At 54.3% G+C, this 23,404-nt stretch overlaps 2 protein-coding genes across 15 annotated transcripts in view; one reads left to right on the top strand and one right to left on the bottom strand.

Annotated features, from left to right (window-relative positions):
• Nucleotides 1-7,981, top strand: part of MYOCD (myocardin) — a 219,484-nt gene extending 211,503 nt beyond the window's left edge. For 7 of the 13 annotated variants that reach the window (XM_039562412.1, XM_039562422.1, XM_039562416.1 and 4 more), the window contains 6 exons: nt 238-509; nt 836-989; nt 2,086-3,027; nt 5,566-5,679; nt 6,552-6,609; nt 7,264-7,981. In XM_039562412.1, coding sequence (XP_039418346.1) covers nt 238-509; nt 836-989; nt 2,086-3,027; nt 5,566-5,679; nt 6,552-6,609; nt 7,264-7,832 — 2,109 coding nt within the window. In that variant the 3' untranslated portion in view covers nt 7,833-7,981. The remainder of the gene's footprint in view (nt 1-237; nt 510-835; nt 990-2,085; nt 3,028-5,565; nt 5,680-6,551; nt 6,610-7,263) is intronic. The other 6 variants (XM_039562420.1, XM_039562424.1, XM_039562414.1 and 3 more) reach the window with 5 other exon arrangements.
• A 5,681-nt stretch (nt 7,982-13,662) lies between these two features.
• Nucleotides 13,663-23,404, bottom strand: part of MAP2K4 (mitogen-activated protein kinase kinase 4) — a 76,134-nt gene continuing 66,392 nt past the window's right edge. For both annotated transcript variants that reach the window (XM_039562267.1, XM_039562266.1), the window contains 4 exons: nt 19,084-19,161; nt 17,984-18,132; nt 17,417-17,462; nt 13,663-16,641 (listed from right to left, as the gene is read on the bottom strand). In XM_039562267.1, coding sequence (XP_039418201.1) covers nt 16,528-16,641; nt 17,417-17,462; nt 17,984-18,132; nt 19,084-19,161 — 387 coding nt within the window. In that variant the 3' untranslated portion in view covers nt 13,663-16,527. The remainder of the gene's footprint in view (nt 16,642-17,416; nt 17,463-17,983; nt 18,133-19,083; nt 19,162-23,404) is intronic.

The raw sequence follows: 23,404 nt of genomic DNA on the forward strand, positions 1-23,404 counted from the left end.
AGGCAGCACTGGAGTACCTTCCAGGCAGGGAGGATCATCCTCCTTTCATGTGCTCTCCAGCACAGCTGAGATGGGACACAGTGCCGAGGGAGTCCCCCACATCCAGGCTCAGCAGCTCTTGGAGCTGGGGTGTCAGGGTGCCAGCAGGAGCTGCCTTTGTTCTATCCCAGGCCTCTGAGGTCCCATGGTGATGACAGGAGCTCTTCTCACACCTAATTCCTTTCCTTCTTGGCCCAGCAGTCCAAATCATCCAGCGATAGCAAGAACCGTCACAAAAAGCCCAAAGACACCAAGCCCAAAGTGAAGAAGCTCAAGTACCACCAGTACATCCCTCCAGACCAGAAAGCAGAAAAGTCCCCTCCACCCATGGATTCTGCATATGCCAGACTGCTCCAGCAGCAGCAGCTCTTCCTGCAGCTCCAGATCCTCAGCCAGCAGCAGCAGCAGCAGCAGCAGCAGCAGCAGCAGCAGCACTTCAGCTACCCCGGGATGCACCAAGGACAGCTAAAGTGAGTGGCACTGTGCCAGCAGCAGGACTTAGTCCTGTCTCTCTCCAGACTTTCCCCTGCTGTATCCATTTGTGCCAGAGCAAGGGGATAGAGGCATGCCACTGAACAGAAAAGCTTGGGAACTGCACAAACTCCTTCCAAGCCATTCTGGCCGGGGTACCTGTGACCTGCTCCTGTAGGAGCAATCTCCTACAGCCCAGCCTGGTTTTCCTTGGCCATCCTTAACTCTCATATAGGAGACAGCAAGGGAGTGGAGGGATGGGATGCCGGGCACAAGGACCTTGGGGGAACAGACAACTCACCCCAAATCTCCTTTGTTATTTCAGGCAATCAAACGAGCAAATGGTCAAAAGTTCAAATTCTTCATCAGCTTCTGTCAACAACACCCCTCTTTCTCCAGTGAAAACCACCTTTTCAGGCCAGACTTGTGTCTCATCTATCAAGCCAGGGCCTCTGCCATCCAACCTGGATGATCTCAAAGTGAGTGCAAACTTTGTCACTGCAGGAGCAGAATGTCACAGCCTGAGCGTGCTGTGCTGCCTCTGAGTGTGTCAGGGGAGTGCCCTAGGCTGGGAGGGACCGTGTTACAGATCAGCACACCTGAACCCTGTGCTCTGAGCCACCCAGGAGCACAGCACAGCACCCTGGGGCAGGGCTTGGTCACTGTGGAGGTTCTGAACATTGCTGCTCTGCAGGTGATGAGAGGGTGCACTGCTCTGGTCTGGGTATCAGCAATCCACAGGTGTAGCCTAGGCAGACTGCAGGTCAAGCTAAAGGATCATCTGAGCTGCTGCTCCTGCAGCTCCTGGCTCCATCCCTCTGTGGTTTTAGGGTGGACATTATGGATGCTCTGACAGACCAGCCAGAAGGTGGTAGGGCAGCATGGCCTCCCCTGTGTCTCAGCTCCCCAGTGGTTACTGCAGCCAGGCCAGCTCAGCTCTCTGCATGAGCAGGTACCTCCTGGTACATGAACTGTTTTGAGCACCTCTCATGTAGGTAAGAGAGGGCATAGAGGAGAATCCCTCATATCAGCTGTTCTTTTATACTTTGCTAATGGACCCTCAGCCATGGGGAAGGCCAAATCCTTCTAGGAGCAGAGATCTGGGGGCAGCCCAGAGGTAGAAATAATGTGAGCTTGCCCCAGCTCAGGTGACTGAATCGTGTGCCTGAGCATAGAGCAGGTGGCTCCAAAGTATGTGTCACATTCTCTGAGCTGTCAGCTGACTCCTGGTCTGTGTTTAAGTCCTCTGCTCATGGAGAAATCTACTGCTAGAAAGGGAATGCTGAGTTTCTTCCATGACCCAAGGACCACTGCTGGTTATGGAGAGGAGTCACGTTCTTGGAGGAAGGAGGAAGGTTTTCCTGTTAGGAAGGGTTGAGATTCTGCAGGATGTGCAGTGGTCAGGCCTGTGCATGGTGACTCTGGTGACTGCAGGTGAGACAGGGAGCACCTGGGAGGGCAGAGCTTCAAAGCTGGAAGCTGCAAGCCTGTGATCCGAGACTCCTTATTAGAAGCACTGGGTTTCTAAAGGGGTTATCTGCCCCTGAGACTGACCACGAGTGACTTTCCTTCCAGGTGTCAGAGCTGAGGCAGCAGCTCCGAATACGAGGCCTGCCCGTGTCGGGTACCAAGACAGCGCTGATGGAGCGGCTGCGGCCCTTCCAGGAGTGCAGCAGCACCACGGTGCCAAACTTCAGTGAGATCACCACCGTCACCTTCCCAGTCACTCCGACAAGCACCCTGTCGAGTTACCAGTCACAGTCCTCCACCAGCATGTTATCAAACGGCTTCTACCACTTTGGCAGCACCAGCTCCACCCCACCCATCTCACCCGCCTCCTCTGACCTCTCTGTGAGCGGCTCTTTGCCAGACACCTTCAACGATGGGCCCATGTCTTCTCCACAGTTTGGTCTCCAGCCATCTCCAGTTCAAGGCAGCACTGAGGAAAGCCTCATGAGCAGCATGAATGGAGGGAGCATCCAGCTGGAACTGGAAGGAATAGACACAGAGAAAGACAAGATGCTGGTGGAGAAGCAGAAGGTCATCAATGAACTGACGTGGAAGCTGCAGCAAGAGCAGAGGCAGGTGGAAGAGCTGCGGATGCAGCTCCAGAAGCGAAAGAGAAGCAACGGCCTCGAGGAGAAGCAGCAGCCTGCTCAGCATTTCTTTGGTGTCCCTATCAAGCAAGAAAACACCGTGTCCAGCTGTCCATTTGCATCCAAACAAATGGCCCTGAAAGGCCAGGCCGGCAGCTCGGATAAGCTGAGTAACTGTGGGGTGCCGCAGGTGCCCCACATTGTAAATAGCCACTGCTTGGAGCCCGCAGGGCAGAGCGCCATCACCTCCTCGACATTCCTGAGCCCGCAGTGCTCCCCCCAGCACTCTCCCCTGGGGGCTGCAAAGAGCCCCCAGCACATCAGCCTGCCGCCGTCCCCCAACAGCCACTACCTGCTGCCCGTGTCCCCCGAGGGCCGCAGCGGGTCCCCGCCGGGCAGCAGCTGCCTCCGCACAGCGCCGGTGAGTGCCAGCCCGGGCCCCCACGGGGTCACACCTGCCTGGGGGAGGCCTTTCCTCTTGGCCCGGGGCCACTGGCAGGGCAGAGAGTATCCCAGCTGGACGATGGGTTGGAAGCTGATAGCACTGCAGGGTCCTTTGCAGGGTATCTTCTGGAGAGCCAAACACCACAGCCAGTCGCCCTGGGGCGGCCACAGCACAGCTCCCATGCCCCACGGAGCCCTGGCACAGCTCCCCTCTTCCCCAGGGGACCCCAGCCCAGCTCTCTCTGCCCCTAGGTGAGCACTGGCAAAGTTCCCCGTGTCCTGGGAAAGTCCTGGCAGAGCATGCTCTGCCATGTGGAGCCCTGGCACAGTTCCCTCTGCCCTGGGGAGCCCTGGCACAGCTCTCTCTGCCCCTGGAGGGGTCCTGGCAAGCTCCCTCTTCCCTGGGGGAGCACTGGCACAGCTTCTTCTACCCTAAAAGAGCCCAAACCCAGCTGCCTCTCCCCTCAGGGGGAGTCCTGGCACAGCTTGCTCTGCCCCTGGGGGAGTCCTGGCACAGCTGCCCATGCCCCATGGAGCCCTGGCACAGCTCTATACACAGCAGGGAGGCACCAGCATGGATCCCTCAGCTCCTGGGAGAGCCCTGGCACAGTTCCTACACCCCTGGGAGACCCCGCTGCAGGGCTGCAGGGCTTCCCAACATCTTGCCAAGCCATTGTGGCTCCCAGCAGTGTGTGAGGGATTTTCACCACTGAGCTGAAGGAGAGCAGTTGCCCCGGGGAAGCCTTTTCTCAGGAAGCTGGAGCAGGGCTGGCAGTTGAGGTCTGCAGTCAGAGAAAGCTTGTGCCTCCCCAGCTGGCCACCAGCCCAGCAGAGAGTTGTCCTCAGCAGCCACCACTCCTCACTCAGCCCCCTGGACAGGTACGAACGCCTGGGGAGGGGGACACGCTGCCAGCACAAAACAGCACAGGGTTCTGCTGATGGCAGCCCCAGTCCATGCAGGGCCCTCCCAGGGCTCCTCAGGGAGCAGCAGCACCTTTCAGTGGTCGGTGCCATGCCAGGGGTGCAGGGTGGGCACACGGGGGTGTGGCAGGGGCAGCCTGGGTGTGCAGGGCAGCCCACGCCAGAGCAGGGCTGCTCCCAACCCACCCATGGCAGCCCCGAGCAGGCCCTGGGGTGCAGCCCTGCACAGTGGCACAGAGTGGGGCTCAGTGCTGTGTCCAGAGGACAGTGAGGTAGGTGCTGTGGGCAGCTGGCAAACAGCATGGCCAGTGAGGTGGGAAAGGGCAGCAATTTAGGGTGGGGAGGGCAGAGACAGAGCTGCCAGTGGAAGGGGCATGGAGGGCAGTGGGGTTGGGGTGAGGCAGGCAGTGGGGCTGCTGTAGGGGTGAGGAGGGTGATGGGAACACTGGTATGGGTGAGCTGGGCAATGGGGAGCGGCGAGCAGGGGATGCAGGGGGTGACTGGGGCTGTGGAGGTGAACTGGGCACCTCAGCAGAGCTGTGGGGGCAATGGGCAGTGGGACACAGTGCTGTGAGGTGATAGCCAAGAGAGGCAGCAGGGCTGCTCTGGGCAGCTGGGCAGTGGTCAGTGAGGGTCAGGAGGGAGCAGGGGCTCTGCAGGGGCATCTCCAGCTCCTCCCTCCCTGCCCAAGGGCTGGGGGTGTACAGAGGGGATGGTTCCATTGTGTCCTGCAGCTCATCCCTACTCCACCACCACCCATCCTGGATATTCCTCTGCTGCCTGCAAGGGACTCCCAGGAGTGAGGGTCCTTCTTCAGCAAGAACTCCTCCTGTCTGCCCAGCACTGCAGTGCTGTTTCCCATGAGCCAGGGGTAGTGTTCCTTTCAGCTGCCCTCCACAGAATGGTGGCCGGGATGTGCATGGCCAGGCAGAGTGACCTCACTGCTGCCCTGGATCCACTCCTGGATCCAGCCCACCTGGAGGGTGAATCCCCTGGTGCTGGTTTTTGTGGGACAAAGCCATGGCCAGGCAGTGGGGAAGGACACACAAGGACCTTAGAGGTGATGGGCACAGCAGCTGGCAGGCACTGTGCTTCAAATGTGGTCCATCCTGGAAGGGGAGCCTGGCAAAAAGCTGGCAAAGATACACAGGTGTTTGGCACAGGCAGAGGTTTCCCTCTTTTGCGTGATCTTCCCTGGCTTGAGCTCTGTGAGATGCCCCCAGTCAGGTGGTGATGGGGAGGGGCTGGGGGGTGGCTGGGGAAGTGCCTCATCACTGGCCAAGCACAGCTGACCACCAGCAGCATCTCTGTCTTCCCTTTGTCCTGTGCCTCCACAGCTGACTGAGCACCAGGACGTTCTGTGACACCCTGTCTGTGCCCTGGCAGTGACCAGAGGCCAGCCTGGCCCTGCATCTCAGAGCCAGGTCAGGGAGCTGGTTTACCTGCCTCTATCCTGCTCACAGCCCAGGCATTTTGTTTTTGTTTGACCCACAAAATCGTGATTTTCCCTGGCACCACACCAACCCCAGCAGGGGTGAGAGCGCCGGGCCTCCCGCCGTGCATTGACTCCATTTCCCTGTATCTCCCCATGCAGATGGCTGCGCAGTCAGGCCAAAAGTTTTCTATTTCATCCCCAAGTTTTTGTAAGTCAAGCCCAGCCCTGTCAGAGGTAAAGCAGCCTCCAGCCTATGAGGATGCAGTGAAGCAGGTAACTGCATGGTTTTTGTTTCCTACAGGGCTAGGGCTGCCCATGATGTCTTTTTGCGGTTAGTGGGACTCAGCTGCAGGAGTTCCAGCCTGTTCTGTGGTCTCTGGGTAGGACAGGTCTGTTTCCATGAGGAATGGGCTTTTTTGAAGGGTTAGTTGCTGACCTTCCTCCCCTGCGCACCCAGGGGTCCTGACACCCCCCGAGTCCCCCAGGCTGCCAGTGTACTCTCTTTGGGTTCTCGGTGCTCTGGGAGAGACAGACCCTTGAGCATTCCCAGGTCACCAGGAAACCTCATCCTGCTCTGTGCCATCTGCCCCCCTGAGCCGTACCTGCAGCGCTGTGCCCCCGGGGAGGACTGGCCATCTTCCTTCCCACCGCAGTCTGGGAGCAGCCTCAGTGCTGGGAGTGGTGGTGCCTTTAGGAAAGTGGAGTGATGCTGCTGGCAGAGTGAAAATGGGCTTATGGGGGCGTGCAGGAGATCCTCCAGGTTCCAGTCAGGGAGAGGAGGGAGATGGGCAGTGCAAGAAGCAGGGAGGGCAGGCAGGCACATGCCAGTGTGAGGTGCTGGGGCCAAAATGTTGCTGTGTCCTGAGGGCCCAGGGACAGGGCAGGCTGTAGTGGCCACTGAGCAGAGGGTTGGCAGCAGGGAAGGGTGCTTTGCTCCCTGGATCCACCGTGATTGAGCCACACCCTGCGGTGCCCTGAATGCTGCTGCCAGCCCCATGTTGGTATGGCCTCTCTTTTGCATGGGAGGAAGCCATTTGTGGGGTCTAGAGCCATCTTTTTTAGGGTCTAGAGCCATCTACCTGGCTTGTGGCTGGAGGGACTCTCCTCCTAATGCCCTCTACTCTCCTCTTTGTCGTTTGCTGCAGCAGATGACACGAAGTCAGCAGATGGACGAGCTCCTGGACGTGCTGATTGAGAGTGGAGGTACGCTCTGCTTCCCTGTTCCCCTCCAGGGCTTCCCCTCCAGGCCAGCCTCGGTCTGTGGGGCTCAGTGCATTCTGTGCACCCCAGCAGAGCTGCCTGGGTCGAGTACAGCTTTCACCTGCCCTCCCTGTGCCAGCAGCCACTGAGATTGAACCCAAAAGCATATTGGCCCTCCTGGAACCTGCTGCTGCGTGTGCCAACCCAGTGGGGTGGTCTGGGCTCGGCTGTCACCTGTGCAGAGAGAAGGGACAGCAGGGCAGCAGCCCTGTGCACAGCACTGCCAGCCCCCTCCCCACACGGAGCCCCCGGTGTCCCCCCCTTCCCAGTGCTGCCAGTGCCATCTCCCACACAGAGCACTTCTGGTGCCCTTCCCCGTGCAAAGTGCTGCCTGTGCCCTTTCCCAGCCCCCTGGGGACAGCTGCCAGTGCCTGTGCCCTAGGGACTGTGTCCAAACGCAGGGGATCAAGGTCAGAAAGCAGGAATGAGCGAGGCTTCCCGCAGGGAGGGTGGGCAAGCAGTGCCAGTGGGATCGAGTGGGGAGCAAGTCTCCCTGGGGATGCCCAAGAGGTCAGCTGGAGGGCTGTGGTGGTGCTCCTGTGCCCAGCAGCGGCGGGCACTGTCAGGGCACCTCAAATCCCTCTCATTTGTTGACAGAAATTCCAGCCAATGCCAAGGAAGATCGGTCCTGCCTCCAGAAAGTACCTCAGATAATGGTGTCTACAGGGAACTCCGGTGCCTCCGTCCCCAAGGGCTCCGCCCCGTTCGAGCCGGGGTCCGCGGCGCCGCTGCCCTTCGAGCACTGCCCGGGCAGCAGCGACGCCCACCTCGAGGTGCTGCTCAACGCCCACAGCCCCCTGGGCAGGGTCAGCGAGATGGCCCTGCTGAAGATGGGGGCAGAGGAGCCCCACTTCGAAGGGATGATGGAGGGGTTCTCCGGCAAAGCCGCAGATGAACTGCTCAACTCCCAGGAGATTTTACAGACTCCCCTCTCGCCCATGGAAACGCAGCTCTCCCCTTCCCCTGCCGAAGGCTCCGGTTTACAAATGAGTTTCACTGAGTCTCCGTGGGAAACAATGGAGTGGCTGGACCTCACCCCCCCCAGCTCTGCCACCGGCTTCAGCTCGCTCACCCCTGCCGGCCCCAGCATCTTCAACATCGATTTCCTGGATGTTGCCGACCTCAACCTGAACACCAGCATGGACCTGCACCTGCAGCAGTGGTGAAGGGATGCGCTGGGGCAGGATGCTGTGAGCCTGCAGCAGGCGGCACAGTGTTCCTGTCGTGCGAGAGAACATGCAGGGCTAACGTGCCTCATCCAGGGGAAACTGGAGTCATTTTCCCAGCATATAAACTTGTTTGAATTTCCAGTCACTGAAAATGACAGCACAACAACTCTGGTACTTTGGTTTTCCTCCATTGATACAACCCCACAGAGGACACCAGTGCCTGAAACAACACATCCTTGGATTGACAAGAACTTCACTTTTCTTTCTTTAGTCTTCCCCCCCGCCCCCCGCCCTGGTTTTAGCAGTCACTCTCGTGAGAACTGGAGCAGCTCATGACAAGACTGTGTGGTGAGGTGACCTCACCTGGGTGGCAACAGGAAATCATGGAGAGGAGAGCCCACTGTTCTCCTCTCCTCTCCTCTCCTCTCCTCTCCTCTCCTCTCCTCTCCTCTCCTCTCCTCTCCTCTCCTCTCCTCTCCTCTCCTCTCCTCTCCTCTCCTCTCCTCTCCTCTCCTCTCCTCATCCAGTCTTTCAGGCAAACCTGTTGTGCTCACCTTGGCCATGCCCATGCCAGGGTGAGGAGCAGGGAGCTGTGCCCAGCCAGGTAGCAAGCACCCTTCTCTGCACAGCCCAGCTCTTGCTTCCCTCCTGCCCAAAGCTGCATTGCCTCATCCGTGCACAGCTCTGCTCCAGGTGGATCAGAGTTGGAGATCATCGTGTTCGTGGTGGCACCTTGGCATGTCCTGAGGGGCTGAAAGCCCAGGAGCTGTCCTGGCTGCATTCTGAACAGGATCAGGCTGCAGCAGGTGACCTTGGAGCAGAGAGCTCTGGACATTGGAGGCCGATGTTCAGGATGCAGGTGCAGAAATGGCGGGGATGTGGCATCCCAGTGGAGCAGCCGTGTCCCCGCTAGCACGGTGCACACAAAGAGATGAGTGATGTGTTTCGGCCAAGGTAGGAGCAAGTCGTAAGAAAGAACCAGCCAGGCTTTGGAGGGGCTGTTCTCTGCACAGCCAGGTGAGGATGATCTCCACCCCCTCGCACGATCCGGGAGCGGAGGGAGCCCGGCAGGGACACTCAGCGAGCGCTCTGGGGCAGAGCTCAGCGGGCCCTGGTGTGGCTGCGGGTTCGTGTGAGCGCCTGCTGGTGCTGCCTCCACTCCTCTGCCATCCTCCCCTCCACCCTTCTGCCCACCCCTCCTCGATCCCCAGCCGTCATCCCCTCCTCCCCGAGTTTACTGCAGCGTCACTGCTCCCTCAGCCCAGAGCAAGGCTACCGGAGAACAGCTGTGAATCACCGAGCCTGGAGGAGCCCGTTCTCCCGATGCCGGCAGAGAAGGAAGCTCTCCCGCAGTGATGCTCCCGTTTGGAATCACCAGCATTTCTCCTATGAGTCTCTGTGCAATATTCTTCCTCAGGCTCTAGCAAGAAGGAGCCTTTGCTTCACTTCTTGGCTTCCACCAAAGAACTTGCTGCAGACTGTGTGATGGACACGTCTGTTCATTGCAACTCTGGTTTTGCCAAAGTAAATATTGTTGCTGACAAAGATTGTTAAACTATTTACAGACTGAGTGTATTTAATATTTGTGTTACTGGAAGGACAGCACACGGAGATGAAGCTGCTGGGAGGAGGTCCAGCCTGGCCGTGGCTCCCGTGGCGCTTCCCCAGGGATGCTGGAGCTGTTGGAGGCAGCTCTGCAGCCCGGGCGGTGTCCCCAGTCCCTGGTGTTGTTGCATGCTGTATAAAGCACGTGGCAGTAGCTTTCAAGTCACTATTTAAAGCACCACTTTTCTATTGTACAAATGTCACAGGGCACTGCTAGGATAGACAATCACAGGTTGCATTTTTTAAAAAGAATTTCTTTTTCTAAGTGAGAGATTTTTTTGAAGCCAGTCCGTGGAGAATATTCAGAGCACTTGAACCAGAGTAGTGTTAGCTGCTCCACTGCGGCCTTGTACAGAGCTTTCCAGGTAACTTTCTCCTCTCAGCAAATGTATTTCCTTATTTAAAGGGATGCTGTCAGCTTCAAACCTGTAAACAAGCACATTTCCTTACCTATGTTACCAGCAACACCTACATTATTAAAACCCTTGTCTTGCCACTCTGTCTGCTCGTGGTTTGCTGTTTGATTTCACTGTGGGACAGCCACAGCTATCCCATCTGCCACCAGCTCCACGCTCTGGGACAGTTACAGTCCTTCAAGGCCAGAAGAATTTCATTCATGGCAGCAGTTTGTCCTGGAAGATTTCTGAACACACCAGCCAGAGTCTCCTGTCTTTTTCTTCTGTTGGCTCTGGTTTTGCTTTGTTTTCCTGCAGGCCCCACTCCTTGGGTCAGGTCCCCCTCAAAAGGCAGAGCTGAGCCCTTGCCCAAGCCCCTTGGTATTTTTGTCAGCACTGGGCTGGTGGCTGCAGGGTGCTGGGTACAGGCAGAGCTCTGCCACAGCCAAACCTCCCACTGCCCAGAGGCAGAGCAGGCTGGGCCCTCACCCCGGGGGACCTTGCATCCTTCTCCACAGCAGCCCTTGGTGTCTGTTTCCAGATCCATCACATCTTTCCTTGGATTAGAAAAGGTTCCCTGGGTATTTACCCACCTGCATGCAAGGAGGGACTGCCCAAGTGGGCTAAAGGTGAAATGGTCCTGAGACATTGCTCAAGTGAATCTAAAACAATGAACAAATAACCAGTTCCTATGAACATCTTTTAACTGGACATTAAATTGGACATTGGCCCACACCCTGAAGCCAGGCGTGCTGTGATAACTGCCTGGGCTGGGCCAGGTCGTGGTCACTCAGAGAATGGGGAGACAAGGCTCAGCCTAGGATTATTTCAGGAATATCAGTGGACTGGAGCACTCCCCCGCCCTGTCTGCCTGCTGAGGAGAGCCTGCCCGTGCCGCTCCCCCCGCAGCAGAGCAGCTGGGGAGGCTGAGTGTCCCTGCTGTGAAAGGCAAAGAGCAGAGTGAATGGAACAGGGAGCCACAGCTCTGAAGGGCAGGAAGGAGCCCGTCAGGTGCCAAGGTTTGGAGCAGAGCACCTGGGGAGGCTGAGTCAAGGGCAGGGTGCTCTGCCTCAGAGCAAGGAGTGCTCTGGCCAGGACAACAGGACACAACAGCCACAGAGCCAGAGCAGGTGTGTGGTGTCTAACGAGGTGCTGGGTCACTCAGAGCACCTTCTCTGGTGGATTTTAGTGTAGCTCTGGTTCTGCACCCACAGGCACAGCATGGACACCCCCACAGATACCACAGGCTTCACCACACACAGTCCTGCAAGCCAGCAAATCTTCTCAGCGTGAGTAGCTGCCTTCCTACACACACCAAACCCCTCTGGCCTTCTCGAGCCTGTGTGTGCTTTTGGGGCTGTTGGCACAGCTACACCTGCAGGGTGACACCCCTGCACCCAGCTCTCCTGCTCGGTTGAGCAGGGCTTTGCTGTTTGGACACACCACGTTCTCCTGATGGGTGGCACAGGAGTCATGCCAAGACAAAGGCTGTCTGGCAGATGCCCCCCGGAGCAGCCACAGACTGTCCTGCTCTTCTATTTCCAACAGAACGGTGCTGTGTGTCTCCAGGAGAGGGAGTTTGTGCTTCACCTCGTTCTCCAAGCACTTGCACAGCTGTAAACACAAAGCAAAAATACAACAGCTGTTTCCTTTTCTTGTTCCTTAGAGCAGCCACTCCATCTTTCCCTGGGCCCTTACCACGCTCAAAGCAATGGCCACGTGTGATTTGTATCGGGATTCAAAGGGGAAATGGAGTTGCTTTAAAAAGCAGCACCTCTGTGTTAACAGAATCATGGAATCACTGAGGCTGGAAAAGCCCTCTCAGGCCATCCAGTCCCAGCTGTGCCCGATGCCCACCTTGTCCCCAGCCCAGAGCTCTGAGTGCCACCTCCAGCCCTTCCTGGGACACCTCCAGGGATGGGCACTCCAAACCTCCCTGGGCAGCCCCTGCCAAGGCCTGAGCACCCTTTCCATGGGGAAATTCCTGCTGCTGTCCACCCTGAGCCTGCCCGGCCCAGCCTGAGGCCGTTCCCTCTCCTCCTGTCCCTGGTCCCTGCCAGCAGAGCCCGACCCCCCCGGCTGCCCCCTCCTGTCAGGGACTTGTGCAGAGCCACAAGGTCCCCCCTGAGCCTCCTTTGCTCCAGGCTCAGCCCCTTTCCCAGCTCCCTCAGCCGCTCCTGGGGCTCCAGACTCTTCCCAGCTCCATTCCCTTCCCTGGACATGCTCCAGCCCCTCAGTGCCTTTCTTGAGGGGCCCAGAACTGTCCCCAAGACTGGAGGCACCTCAGCAGTGCCAGCACAGAGGGAACCCCCTGGAACACAGGTCTGAGCCCTTCATTTATACTTTCCTGGCCCCCAAAGGACAGACAGGGCTGGGATGAAGGCCAGGGGATGAGGTCGGAGTTTTTCTGTGTTGCCTCAGCAGTGACACAGAGGGATCCTCAGTGAAGGCAGTGAAATGCCTGCAGGCAGGAAAACACCCCAGAGAGGGAATGAAGCATGAGTTCAACAAGGAGCAGTTGAGAGGGACTGAAATGTCCACAGATAACATTCCCTCCGGTATGCCCCAGTCACAGGGGAACAGAGCTGAGAGGGATCCGCTCCCTCCTGCAGAGCATGGGACCATCCCATGCAGGGATGGACTCACATACAGCCACCAGCGCCTGTGAGCTCCTTCAGCTGTGCCAGCTTCCTCAGGGCAAACGCCAGGATGCAAAGGCAGGTGGCAGTGCCAAAGGAGCAGAATCCCAGAGCATTCCTAGTTCACAGAACACAGGGCTGTGAGGTGAGGAGCTGTGTTCTCTGGTGGCTGCCCAGTCAGGAAGGACCCTCCCTAGTGTGTGCTCAGATTTTGTCTTCTTCCTTCACCAAATGAGGGATCTTGGATTCTGACTGAAGAGTGAGGATAGCAGGTGACCCAAAAATCTTGAAAGTGTTGTGCTGGCAACAAAGAGCTCCAGAAAAAGGCTTGGTGTGGTGGGAACACAGAATTTAGGCAAACTGACAGACTTGAGCTGCGTGAACCTTTCACACTGTGCATCTCCACACAGCAAGACCTTCTTCAGCTCCGTTTGTCTTCCCTGCCTTCCCTTCTCTCGACACAACTGTCACCCTCCAAGTGATGAGACCCTGCAAGAGCTGGTGTCAGGTGATCCATCCATTCCCAACTATTCCAGATCCTGAGCTATGCCATGACCAAGGATCCCTGCAGGATGCTCTGGCTCTCCCCTCTCTGGTCTGAGCACTCTTGGACCGTCCCATCCAGCCCACTGGAGCAGGACAGGAATTCGTGGCCAGGCCCTCTCCCCCAACACTCTTTTTTTCCCAGTGGGGCTGCTGGGGCCCAGTTCTGCCCCCTTGACAGGACAGATTCCAAGCCCTCCACAGCTTCCAGGCAGAAGAGACACATCCCAGCACCGGGCAGTAGGACTTAGCCAGGACTCTCAGATCATGTGGGTCCTGCAGACCTTGACTGCTCTTGCAAAACTAAAGCAGCCATCACAGCTGGGAGCAGCAGCTGCCCTTCCCCTGGCATGTGGGCACGGCCATCTGCCCTCCTCACAGGGACAAGGTGTCCTGAGCCACCAGAACCTCCCTGTGCTGCAAACAGCGCTCGCCTGAGAGGCACCCGAACACACCGAGGGCCCAGCAATCTTCCAGAGAGAGAAAATAAATCCAGGGCTCCCTATACATCTCTCACTTGGCACAAGCAGATTTGAAGGTTGCTTTCCTCTTCCACCTGGAGGACAGGCCTGGAAGGCAGGTATTCCACAGCTCTCAGTGAACCTTCCCATTCATGTCTGACCTTACAAAATGAAAATAACAAGGTCACAGTCGCATCTTAGTTTTATTACAACTGACCTGCAGGCAAAAGGATAGAACTGTTACATAAACACTCTGATCCATGTATAATAGCTTAAACAGAGGAGGAAGTCAAACCAGGATACCGGATAAAATATTCGGAAGCTCTTTGAAGCAGTTATGTTCCTGAGCTTCATTTTACAGACAATAAGGCAACATCCCTGCAACATCAGCTTTTTGATATTTTTATACATTTTTTCTATGGTACAAGAAAAAAAAATAATAACCAGAATTCACAATGTACAGTTCTTACACTATTTTCACAGCTTCTGAACACTATACACCTTTTTTTTCTTTTTTTTTTAAATAAAGATACATTGCAATAAATGGTGCACCCTTAATAATTTATAATAATCTATGTTGAATAGGCTAAACCTGTCCTGTACAGCCACTCAGGCAACAGCACCTCACTCCTGTCACTGGCAGTCCAAATCTTTGCATTTCCACTCCCAGCAAACTGGTCCTGGGCTAGAGATGGGTCAGCACCAGAGCACAGACCCAGCCACCCCAACAGGGCAGAGCAAGGCAGTCACGTCTGTTTTTGGGGAGGATCCATCTCAGTGCTGGGCCTCTGAAAGGTTTTTGGGCTCCCTGTTACCAGGGAGAAGGGAGTCAGACTTTAATACCCAAAGGGAGGGACAAAGCCCCACACGTGGCTGCCCTTCCTGGGTGTGGGTCTCTTCAGCCCCCACAGCCAGCACCCCTTGAGCCCTGGAGCACTTGCAGTCTCATTCTGGGGACTGAAGGCTGGAGAGAGGAGTCACAGCTCCCCAGGGATTTACCTGAGAGAGGCTCTGGGGATGGGGACAGAAAGACTGTTTTAGACGTGCTGGGTCTATCTGATCCTTACGCAGGACGCACCAGAGCTGTCGGGAAGGAGCAGTTCCTGCAGAAACCTCTGCCTTGTCTGTTTGGGGAAGACTTTGCTGACTGCCTTGCCTGAGGAGCAGCCCAAGAGGAACATAATCCAGGAAGGGCAGGACCAAGGGATCCCAGAGGCTCACACCAGCCTCAGTGCCAGCAGGAGCAGCTCCGGCAGCCAGCGGGACGCGTCGCCTTTGCGGCCGACAGGCACCAGCCGTGTCTGGGGCACGGCCCCGGCTCTCCTTCCCTGCTGGGATGTGCTGCTTGGTCTTCAGCGCTCGGCTTGGGCTGTTGGCACGGGGTGGCTTTGGTTGGACGTGGGGAGCCCCTCCTTGGGATCCTGCCAGCACCATGGTGTTTCTGTTCCCTCTGCGTCCTGGGTCCGGGCTTGCGGCCGAGCTCTGATGGGAGGTTGCTCTAACACTGATGAAGTCCTACCAAGCACCTAAATCAGACAGCTCAAAATGGAAAGCAGAGACCCTGCAGCCTCCATTTTATCCCTGGTGTGCTACTAAACACCTGAAAACTGCAGTATTTGGGGGGAAAAAAGTTTTCAGGAAAAATTAATCTTTGAAAAATATGTCAACTGAACAGCCAGAAAAGCTTGATGTGCTGTTTCACTTAAGAATGGACCAGAAGATGACAGCTTGCCTGGCCCTGCTGGGCCAGCTGAGAGGAGTTAGGTGCTCCTTCATCTCCACCTCATCTCCTTCTGCACCCAACAGTCTCAGAGAGGTTTGCTCTGGGTGTAGCACCAAGAGCTGTGGAGGTCACAGAAGAGGTTCAATCTCCCCGCGGTGGCGAATTGTCTCCAGCAAGCTCAGCAGGGTGTGACGGGCACAGAGCCCCGTGGCAGCCAGGGCCACCCCTCCATCCTGCCTGCACTGGCGAGAAGGAAGAGCTGAGGTTTGGAGTTGTGAGGGACATGGGGCTGGGAGGGCTGGGCTGGGCCAAAGGCGCAAGCACCAGGGCTGGGGACAGCAGGAACACGAGAAACACTGGCCAGCACTCACAGCCATCAGCTGGTGGCCCGTTCAAGCAGCTGCAGCCTCTGTGGATGGCACTGGGTGAAGGCAAAGCAAAGCCAGTGGGTGGTGAGCACTGTGCACTATAAACCAGGTCAACAAGCAGGTTAAATTCAATCAAGTAGTTTAATAATTCTTCAGGTCAAAGGTCTTATCTTACCAGGTAACAATTTACAGGACACCTAGTTAAGAGTGAAGAGTGGCTGGCTTGGTAAAAGGAGGAAGAATACATTATGTCCCATCTCAATAGTTTAATGTTAGCCTCTTTCAACGCAACATATTTTTGGTAAAGACATATTCACTATATTTAACATGATCTCTCTTTAACAGGAAGTTCAGCTGAGCACACTGTCCCCAGAAAGTACACTGCGACTGTAAAGCAACAGAATTTCATAGCAGTAAATCTATTGCACTTTGTGAAGAATAAAATTCTCCTTTGCCTTTCCAGCTCCAGAAGGCAAAGCATCTTGTTGGTTAAGCAAGTTCTTCTCCCTCCAGGCAAAGTCTCTTAATGTTCAGACAGACAACGCCTAACTTTTGTTTGTTTGCTTTTTATTATTACTTGAAACAACAATTGGAAGAGTTTGAGAGAAAAATCTTTCCAGTAGCTGCTGAGGAGTCTCCAAGTTTTGAGTCTAGAAATGAATTTTAGGTGCTATCCAATCACGGTCAACAAATAAATGTACTTATTTCCACATTTCATGAGTATGTCCACAAAAGAGCAAGATGAGGTCTCTCTGTGACCAACACTAACACTGTGTGATCAGGTATTACAGGGATGCACTTTATATGTGACAACAGTATACAGACAGGATGGAAATAACACCAATATTATTGCACATGGTGTCTGGGCGAGCATTAAAAACACTGCAATATGTGATGAAAATTCTTTACAGCTTGTTTTCTCTCAGCCCTTTTTCTAGAGTTTGATGTAGCAGCAGTATCAATCCACGTACATTGGAGAGCTGGGAGTTGCTGGCATTTGATCCAGGATTTTACAAACATAGCATGCAACATCCACTGTGCGTTCCTCATACATCAGGATGAAGGGATGTTTCTGGAATCAGATAAAAAACAACAAAGTTACGGTCACCCTCCTGGCATGCGCTCCTCAGATAGAAACTGAGCAGGCAAAGTTGTCTGGGGCAAGAACACGGCTTTGTGGTGGCTGTAGGACACCAGGACATGGCCTGGGCCATGGCTTTTCCACACTGGGAATCCACGTCTGTAACGTGGGAGGTTAATGGAGGTGGGACAGGACTCCAGAGGGTCAGGAGCTGACAGGCAGGAGGTAGTGAGGGTGCAGGACCAGCAGCTCCTCTGTAGCATTGATATTTACTGAAATACTTTCAAGAGAGGTTTCATCATCAGCTTTGTCACAGTGGGGAGAGTGACAGGAGTCACAGGGAGTGGCTTGCAGAGGTCAAACCCAAGCCCTGCTCTCCTGAGCCCTGACCCTATGCTCTGCCCACAGCAGGCAGCACTTGGCAAGATCAGAGCAGCTGATCTCATCAGGGAGGTTCTGGACCAGGACATCAGGCAAACCCCTTTCACATCAGGAGATGTGAAACCCCAGGGCTGATTGTGGAACCAGGGCCTCTGAAGAGGTGCCTTCCAGGTGCCCAGAGCTCCCTGAAGGAGCACAGTTGCCACATGTGACTGATCCAGGCCAAAAGCATTGCTGCCCTCTCTCCTTTAGACCCCCACCACAGACAGGCCCTTCTGCTGCCCAAATCCAGGGCTCGGCTCCTTCAGATCTCACTTCTGCCTGAGCCCAGCCCCGTGTGAGCTGTGTGCTGGAGGCACTGACAGATGCAGCACTGAGAACTCACCAGAAGCTCTTTGTACTTTGGCCTTTTGGACTCGTCCTTTGTAAGGCTAAAGAAAGCATAAAGATAATTAGGAGAACATGGGATCAGGGAAAACATTACAGACATCAAACACAAACTTTTACAGGACACGATGCTGTCGCAGTGGGACTCACCACCTCTGGTTTTCTGGAAAACCCATCCTTGCATTGTGAGTGACCACAGGAGCAACTTCCCTCCCTCCCTCCTCCCTCTCAGCCATCCCAGCTGTGCAGGCAGGGGCTGGGGCTGTGTCTGACACAAATGTCCTGCCATGGAAACTTCCCTCCTTACCATGCCTCTCTCTAGCACAGCCTCTCGGAGGTTTTCTCCTAATTCCTTTCCTGAAGAGCAGTTTCCAAGGTCTGCCCTTCAGTCCCAACCCAGACAAATCCCCTATCACCTCCAAACCACTAAAATGTGAGAGGTCCTCACCCATATGCTGGCGCAGGAACATGAAAAGAAGCCAGGAAGTGCTGGACACATGACCCTTGCCAAACACCAGCCAAGAAAACGAGCCAACTCCAAATGCTTTCAGCAGCACACACTTACCACAAGTTGACGAAGTTGATGAAACTTGGGGAAAACTCCCGTTCCTCTGAGTTACTCAGCTGTGGTGGGTCTCCTTTCACTACCTGTGTCAACTGGTCAAATACACTGTTCCACTTGGGGTAGGGGAATCGCCCCGTGGCCAGCTCGTACTGCAGAGAGACAGCAACAGCACCAGGCAGGTTTACATCAGGTAAGTTCAGTCAGGGCAAGAAAATGCCTGCAACGACCTTGAACCCCCCAGAAGGAAGACTGAGATGAGATCCTTCATCCTATTTCCTATATGATTCTAAGCAGAATTTACCCAGCAGTAAGTTCTGCTGCCTGTGTGAGGAACATGGCCAGATTTACCCTGACCAGGCCATGCTTTTGTGCTGGCCATGTCTGCTCCTCCACTGGCTACAAAACAAACCAGTGCAGGAGAATAAAATCCTCCAGTTCCTTCCCAAGCATCCTAACAACCACTAGAGAAAATGGATAATGAGAATAATACAATCATATGATATCTCAAGTTGGAGAGGACCCATAAGGATTCCCAAATCCAACTCCCTGCTCCTCACAGGATAATGAAAATGATGTTTTTTAAACATCAGTGGTGGAAACAGAAGCTACTGGTTCATACTTAATTGCTTGTGCTTTCTCTTCTGCTTCACAACCTGAAGAAAGTTAAGAGCTTCTCACTGTATCAGTGTGTGCAGGTAGCAGTGCTGTGGTTAAGCCAGTGAGGAATCAGAATCCCAGAATCCAGGATTAACCAAAGTCTCTGTGCAGCCAAAGCACAGCAGCTGCCAGGGCTGTCAGAGGCTTATTGACACAGGCTGGGTGCTCTGCTCTGCACCACCACGCTCAGCACCCCTCCTCATCTCAGATTTTGAACACAAAATCCATTTACAATCCAACACCTCTTCCCTGCTCCCATCTTGCTCTCTGCAAAACACGGCTGCAGGGGCTCAGGAGAGCCATCTACCAGGAGAGCATTCAGATTGTTCCTGAGGCTGAAGTGCTCATTTCAATCACAACACCCACAGGAGCTGGGCTGCGCTGCCCACGTGTGACACCCCCACGCTGCACAGGGCAGCCAGGCTGCAGAGCCCCTCACTCACCAGCGTAATCCCCAAGCTCCAGACATCTGAGCGCACATCGTAGCCTTGCCTGGATGCGCTGGGATCTATCCTTTCCGGCTGAAACAGGAAGAAGGACCAGTCAAGCTCTGTGCCATGCAGGAAGCAACAAGAAGCATCTGCAAACCTAGAAAGAACTCTGAGCCTGGCACAGCTCCGGAGGCAAACCTGTGGCCAGGGCAGCCATCCAACCCCAGCAGAGAAACACCTCGAGGAATCACTTAAAACACTGATTTTTATGGAGGTATGGTGTAAAAGGGATCAGAAATGGCAACTTATCACAGTCCAATGCGTCGGGTTTTTCTTCTTTTTGCACAAACACCTTGAAAAATTGTGACTGTCTTATTTATTCAGTTTTGTTTAACTTTGGGATCTCTTTAGCACGAAGTCTCACTTTCTCTGTTTTCACAGCCAAGTTGTTCCCAAGGGATCATAAGAACTGGAATCAACATCTCATCCACCACCCTGGGGAGTGAGGCTTAGCAGCATCTACCAGAACTCTTCTCCCCATCCAGTGCTGGTTGCCAAACCTAAGAAACTATTAAAAACAATGTGCTTTAAGAAAATCTCCTCTTAACAAGGTTTTGGTCATCCCTTGAAGGCAACTATGATGTTACAAGGCTTTAAGACATCCAAAATGCCTTTCATAGAAAGCAATATTGAGCCAGACATGGGTGATTCACACCTAAGAGCAAGTTATCCAGAGATGAACCAGCAAAAAACATCTTTATGCCTTGCATGTCATCTTTATGAGAAACCTCAGTCTGCCTTCTTCAGTTAAAAATATAATAATTAACATGTCAAAAGAAACAGGGTCTCATTCAGTTTTGACTACAACAATAATAAAGATACCTGAGCAATAAATTCTAAATTAAGGGGTACAGGCAATATCCTGAAAGCCCTGGTTGCTTTGTAAGATACATTTTAATACAATTTCATGGCAGATGCAGCAGAAAAGTGCAGCAGCAGCTGACCCAGCCCTGAACTCTACTGGGGACACATCATGATGTCTGGAAGCTGCCACCAGGGATGGACCAGCTCTGGACACATCAAATTACGAGGATGCTGGCCTGGCCAGTGCTGTGACCCCCACACCACAAATGCACAGGGATGTGCCACAGCAGAGCAGCTGCCAGGCTGCAGATGAAGGAGGGGACTGCACAGGGAGCAGCTGCTCTGGGCAGGGCCAAACTGCTCAAAGGGACTGGTGGGATGGGCAGCACTGGTGAGACAGAGCTGGTGTCTCAGGCACCCATGAGGGGCACCCTGCTCCTGTGACCAAACAGAGCACCGGGGATTTGGCCCTAGACCATGGTGGCACAGTTAAAGGGAAAGCAGGACAGACCAAAATAAATCCCATCTAAATACAGAGCAGGAAGAATGCTGAGAATTTTCCATGTAGATCACATGGGAGCAATTAACACCAAGGAAGCAAGAGTCACCATGTCACACTCTGGGGACCTGGACGAGGGCTGCAGACAAAGCCTGGCTCAGGCCAGGTGTCCTTCTGATGCCAAGTGCAAGCAGGAAAGAACATGGCTGAGGTGGAGAGCCATCTCTGGATGTGCTCATGGGGTGAAGGGACGGGGTATGGATGCATCAGAGACAGGTACAGGCTGCCAAGGGGCTGCTAGAGGTGAAGTGCCTAATTTCATGTGAATCTTGCTTCTTATGTGCAGTGAAGCTTATTAAGCTTTGGGATCTCCTCCTGAGCACACAGGACTCACAGAAGCTGAGCTCATTGCTAAAGCCTGGGTTTAGGAGCACAGATGTGAGTCATTCACACAAGCAACCGAGGCACCACAGTCACACTGTGCTGGGTAAAATCTCTTCTAAGGTCATACCCTCCTCTCCAGGTGACCAAGGACAAAGCTGTGAACACTGTGTTCCCTCTGGGTCTGTATGGCAGTGACAGTCACTGCAGGGGTCACGCAGCATCCTATGCCACAGCTTGCCCTGGTCCCAGGGAAATGACCCAGCTCCTTGGCCAGGGAGTGACACAGAAGAGCAAAGGACACACGATGTGATGAGTGAAGAGCTGCCCAGTCCCTCTGCACCGCCAGGACAGCAGCAGAGACGCTGGCTCTGCGTGCATCACTTCTGCACCTAGACAGGAGAGCAGAGTAGTGTATCAAAAAATACTTCAGCCAAAATATTCATCTCTGCTTGGATGTTGAATTCAGATGTTCCTTTCAAAATCCCCTCTGTTCTTTAATTTCCTGTCCCTCCCCCTTGCCCAGGCCAGCCATGAAGCCCATGACTGCCCAGAGATTATCAGCAGAGATCATATTTCCAGAGAATGGCCTTTCCTCCCCTCCTATTTCCTTTACATATTTACTCCGAGAGAACCTTTCATTTAAAAACTTCTCCAGCAGCATTTTCCAGGTGGAGACACTGCTTTCCGTTCGCATGGGGCTGCCATCCCCTCCCAGCTGGCTTTCCTAACCACACCTGAATTCCTTGATCCCAACAGCAGGAAAGTGATGGGCTGGCGGACAGAGCACACTTGCTAGTCACAGAAAGATTGACAGCAACGTTATTGAAGGCAACCAGGTCCCATTGGGCTTGGCACAGCATATTCTCAACAACCTGATTTGTCTTGTTAGAAAAGGCAAATGTGGCCATAATAAAGCTGGCCTAGTGCAGGGCATGGTCTGGACCCCAACCAACTCAAGCACAAATAATGTGCATCAGTAAATGCTTCACCTGACAGAGTTCAGAGTGGAACTGCTGTGTGTTGAGTGGGAAGGATTTACAGTGGAACCTCAAAGGTGGCCTTAGCTTACGGCTACTAATATCCATGAAAATATAAAATAAGCGCTGCTAAATGTAGAGTTTTATAAAAACTATTGCTAGTGTGACACATAAAGACTCCTGGAAAACCAGTGTCTGGAGTGTTTGGTAAGCTGGGTTCTGGCTGGCTGCTGACTCACAGGAGCAGACAAAGAACAGGGAACACTCAGGAGGAACAGAGGATCCTAGGACAGGAGAGCAGGAAATCCCAGGGGAGCACCAGTGTGTAGCTGGGGCAACATGGTGGGAACAGCTGCTCCTGTGACGTAAACCACAGGTGAGACCAACACAGGGAGTTTGCACAATTCTAGGGTCTACATTTGCAAAAGGATGTTGAAAAAATGGGGGCTTATAGCCCAGCCATAAAACACAAGCTGATCTGCCTTAAGGGAGTAAGGTGCTCAGCCCCTAATCTCCTCAAAGAAAAGCTCAAGAGGTGACTACATCAGAGGCAGAAAGTACCTGCTGGGGCAAAAGGCTCCGACAAGAACAGGGCTCCTTAACTCTGCAAATGGAGAAGAAACCATAGCCCACAGCCAGCCATTAACACAAGAGTTACTCATATTAAATGGAGGTATTAGGAGCATAATGCATGACCAGGACAACTTTACGGGCACTGTAGCAGATTCTCCAGCACCTGAAGAGGCATCTTTAATGCAGGACTTCGGAGATCTTCCCTGTCTGGTGTTATTTTGAAAGGCCAGCATCCAGTACCCTAGAGCTTAACACACATCCCTCTTGGCATCTTCACCACCCTGATGGTCACATTCTGGCTTCCAATCAGCCTTCTGGGAGCTTATCAGGGCAGCAGGGGCTACCCTGGGCCACCCCAGCACAGCCAGTCAAGCCCTGAGCACGGCAAATCTGCAGCAGCCAGGAGCTGTTTCCAGCTGAACACCCAGTGTCTCCTGAGAGCAGCTATCTCCCAGACCTGACTTTTAGGCACTTCCCCTTAAATCCCAGTAGCCAAAATTATGTTTTTTTCCCCTGCTTTTAATACTCTCTTCCACAGAACTCATGTCCTGCCTGCAACACTTTGGGCAAGCAGTCAGCTTACACAGGTGGCTCCTGCCACAAGTTGCTATAAGCTGCCTGTGCAGCCAAGCATCTGAAGGGCCAAGGAGGAAAATCCCATCCTGCCGTGTCCCTGGCAGGACAAGGGTGGGAACACTGAGGCTCCAGCCCAGGCTCAGCACTGCAGCAGGGCTGCCAGGCACAGGCTCCACACCATGTGATCTCAGGGGCCACGTCTGAACAGGAGAAGTCCCACGCAGGGCAAACCTCAGGGACGATTTTCGCCAGTGAATGAGTAAGCAGAGGTCACATTCCAAGTTGAAAGCATGTGGGTGGCAGCAGTGGCACACGAGTGGGGATGGCTGCACTCACAGCTCAGGCATCTCCCCAGCATTTGCTTCATCACAGGCAGCAAAGCCTGCATTCAGTCTGCCCTGCTTGCAGAGGGATGGTGCCACATGTCTCTCAGTCTCCTCCCAAATCTGTTTTCTCAGTC

Source organism: Corvus cornix, chromosome 18 (assembly GCF_000738735.6).
Source record: "Corvus cornix cornix isolate S_Up_H32 chromosome 18, ASM73873v5, whole genome shotgun sequence".
In the NCBI taxonomy this organism is placed as follows: Eukaryota; Metazoa; Chordata; class Aves; order Passeriformes; family Corvidae; genus Corvus; species Corvus cornix.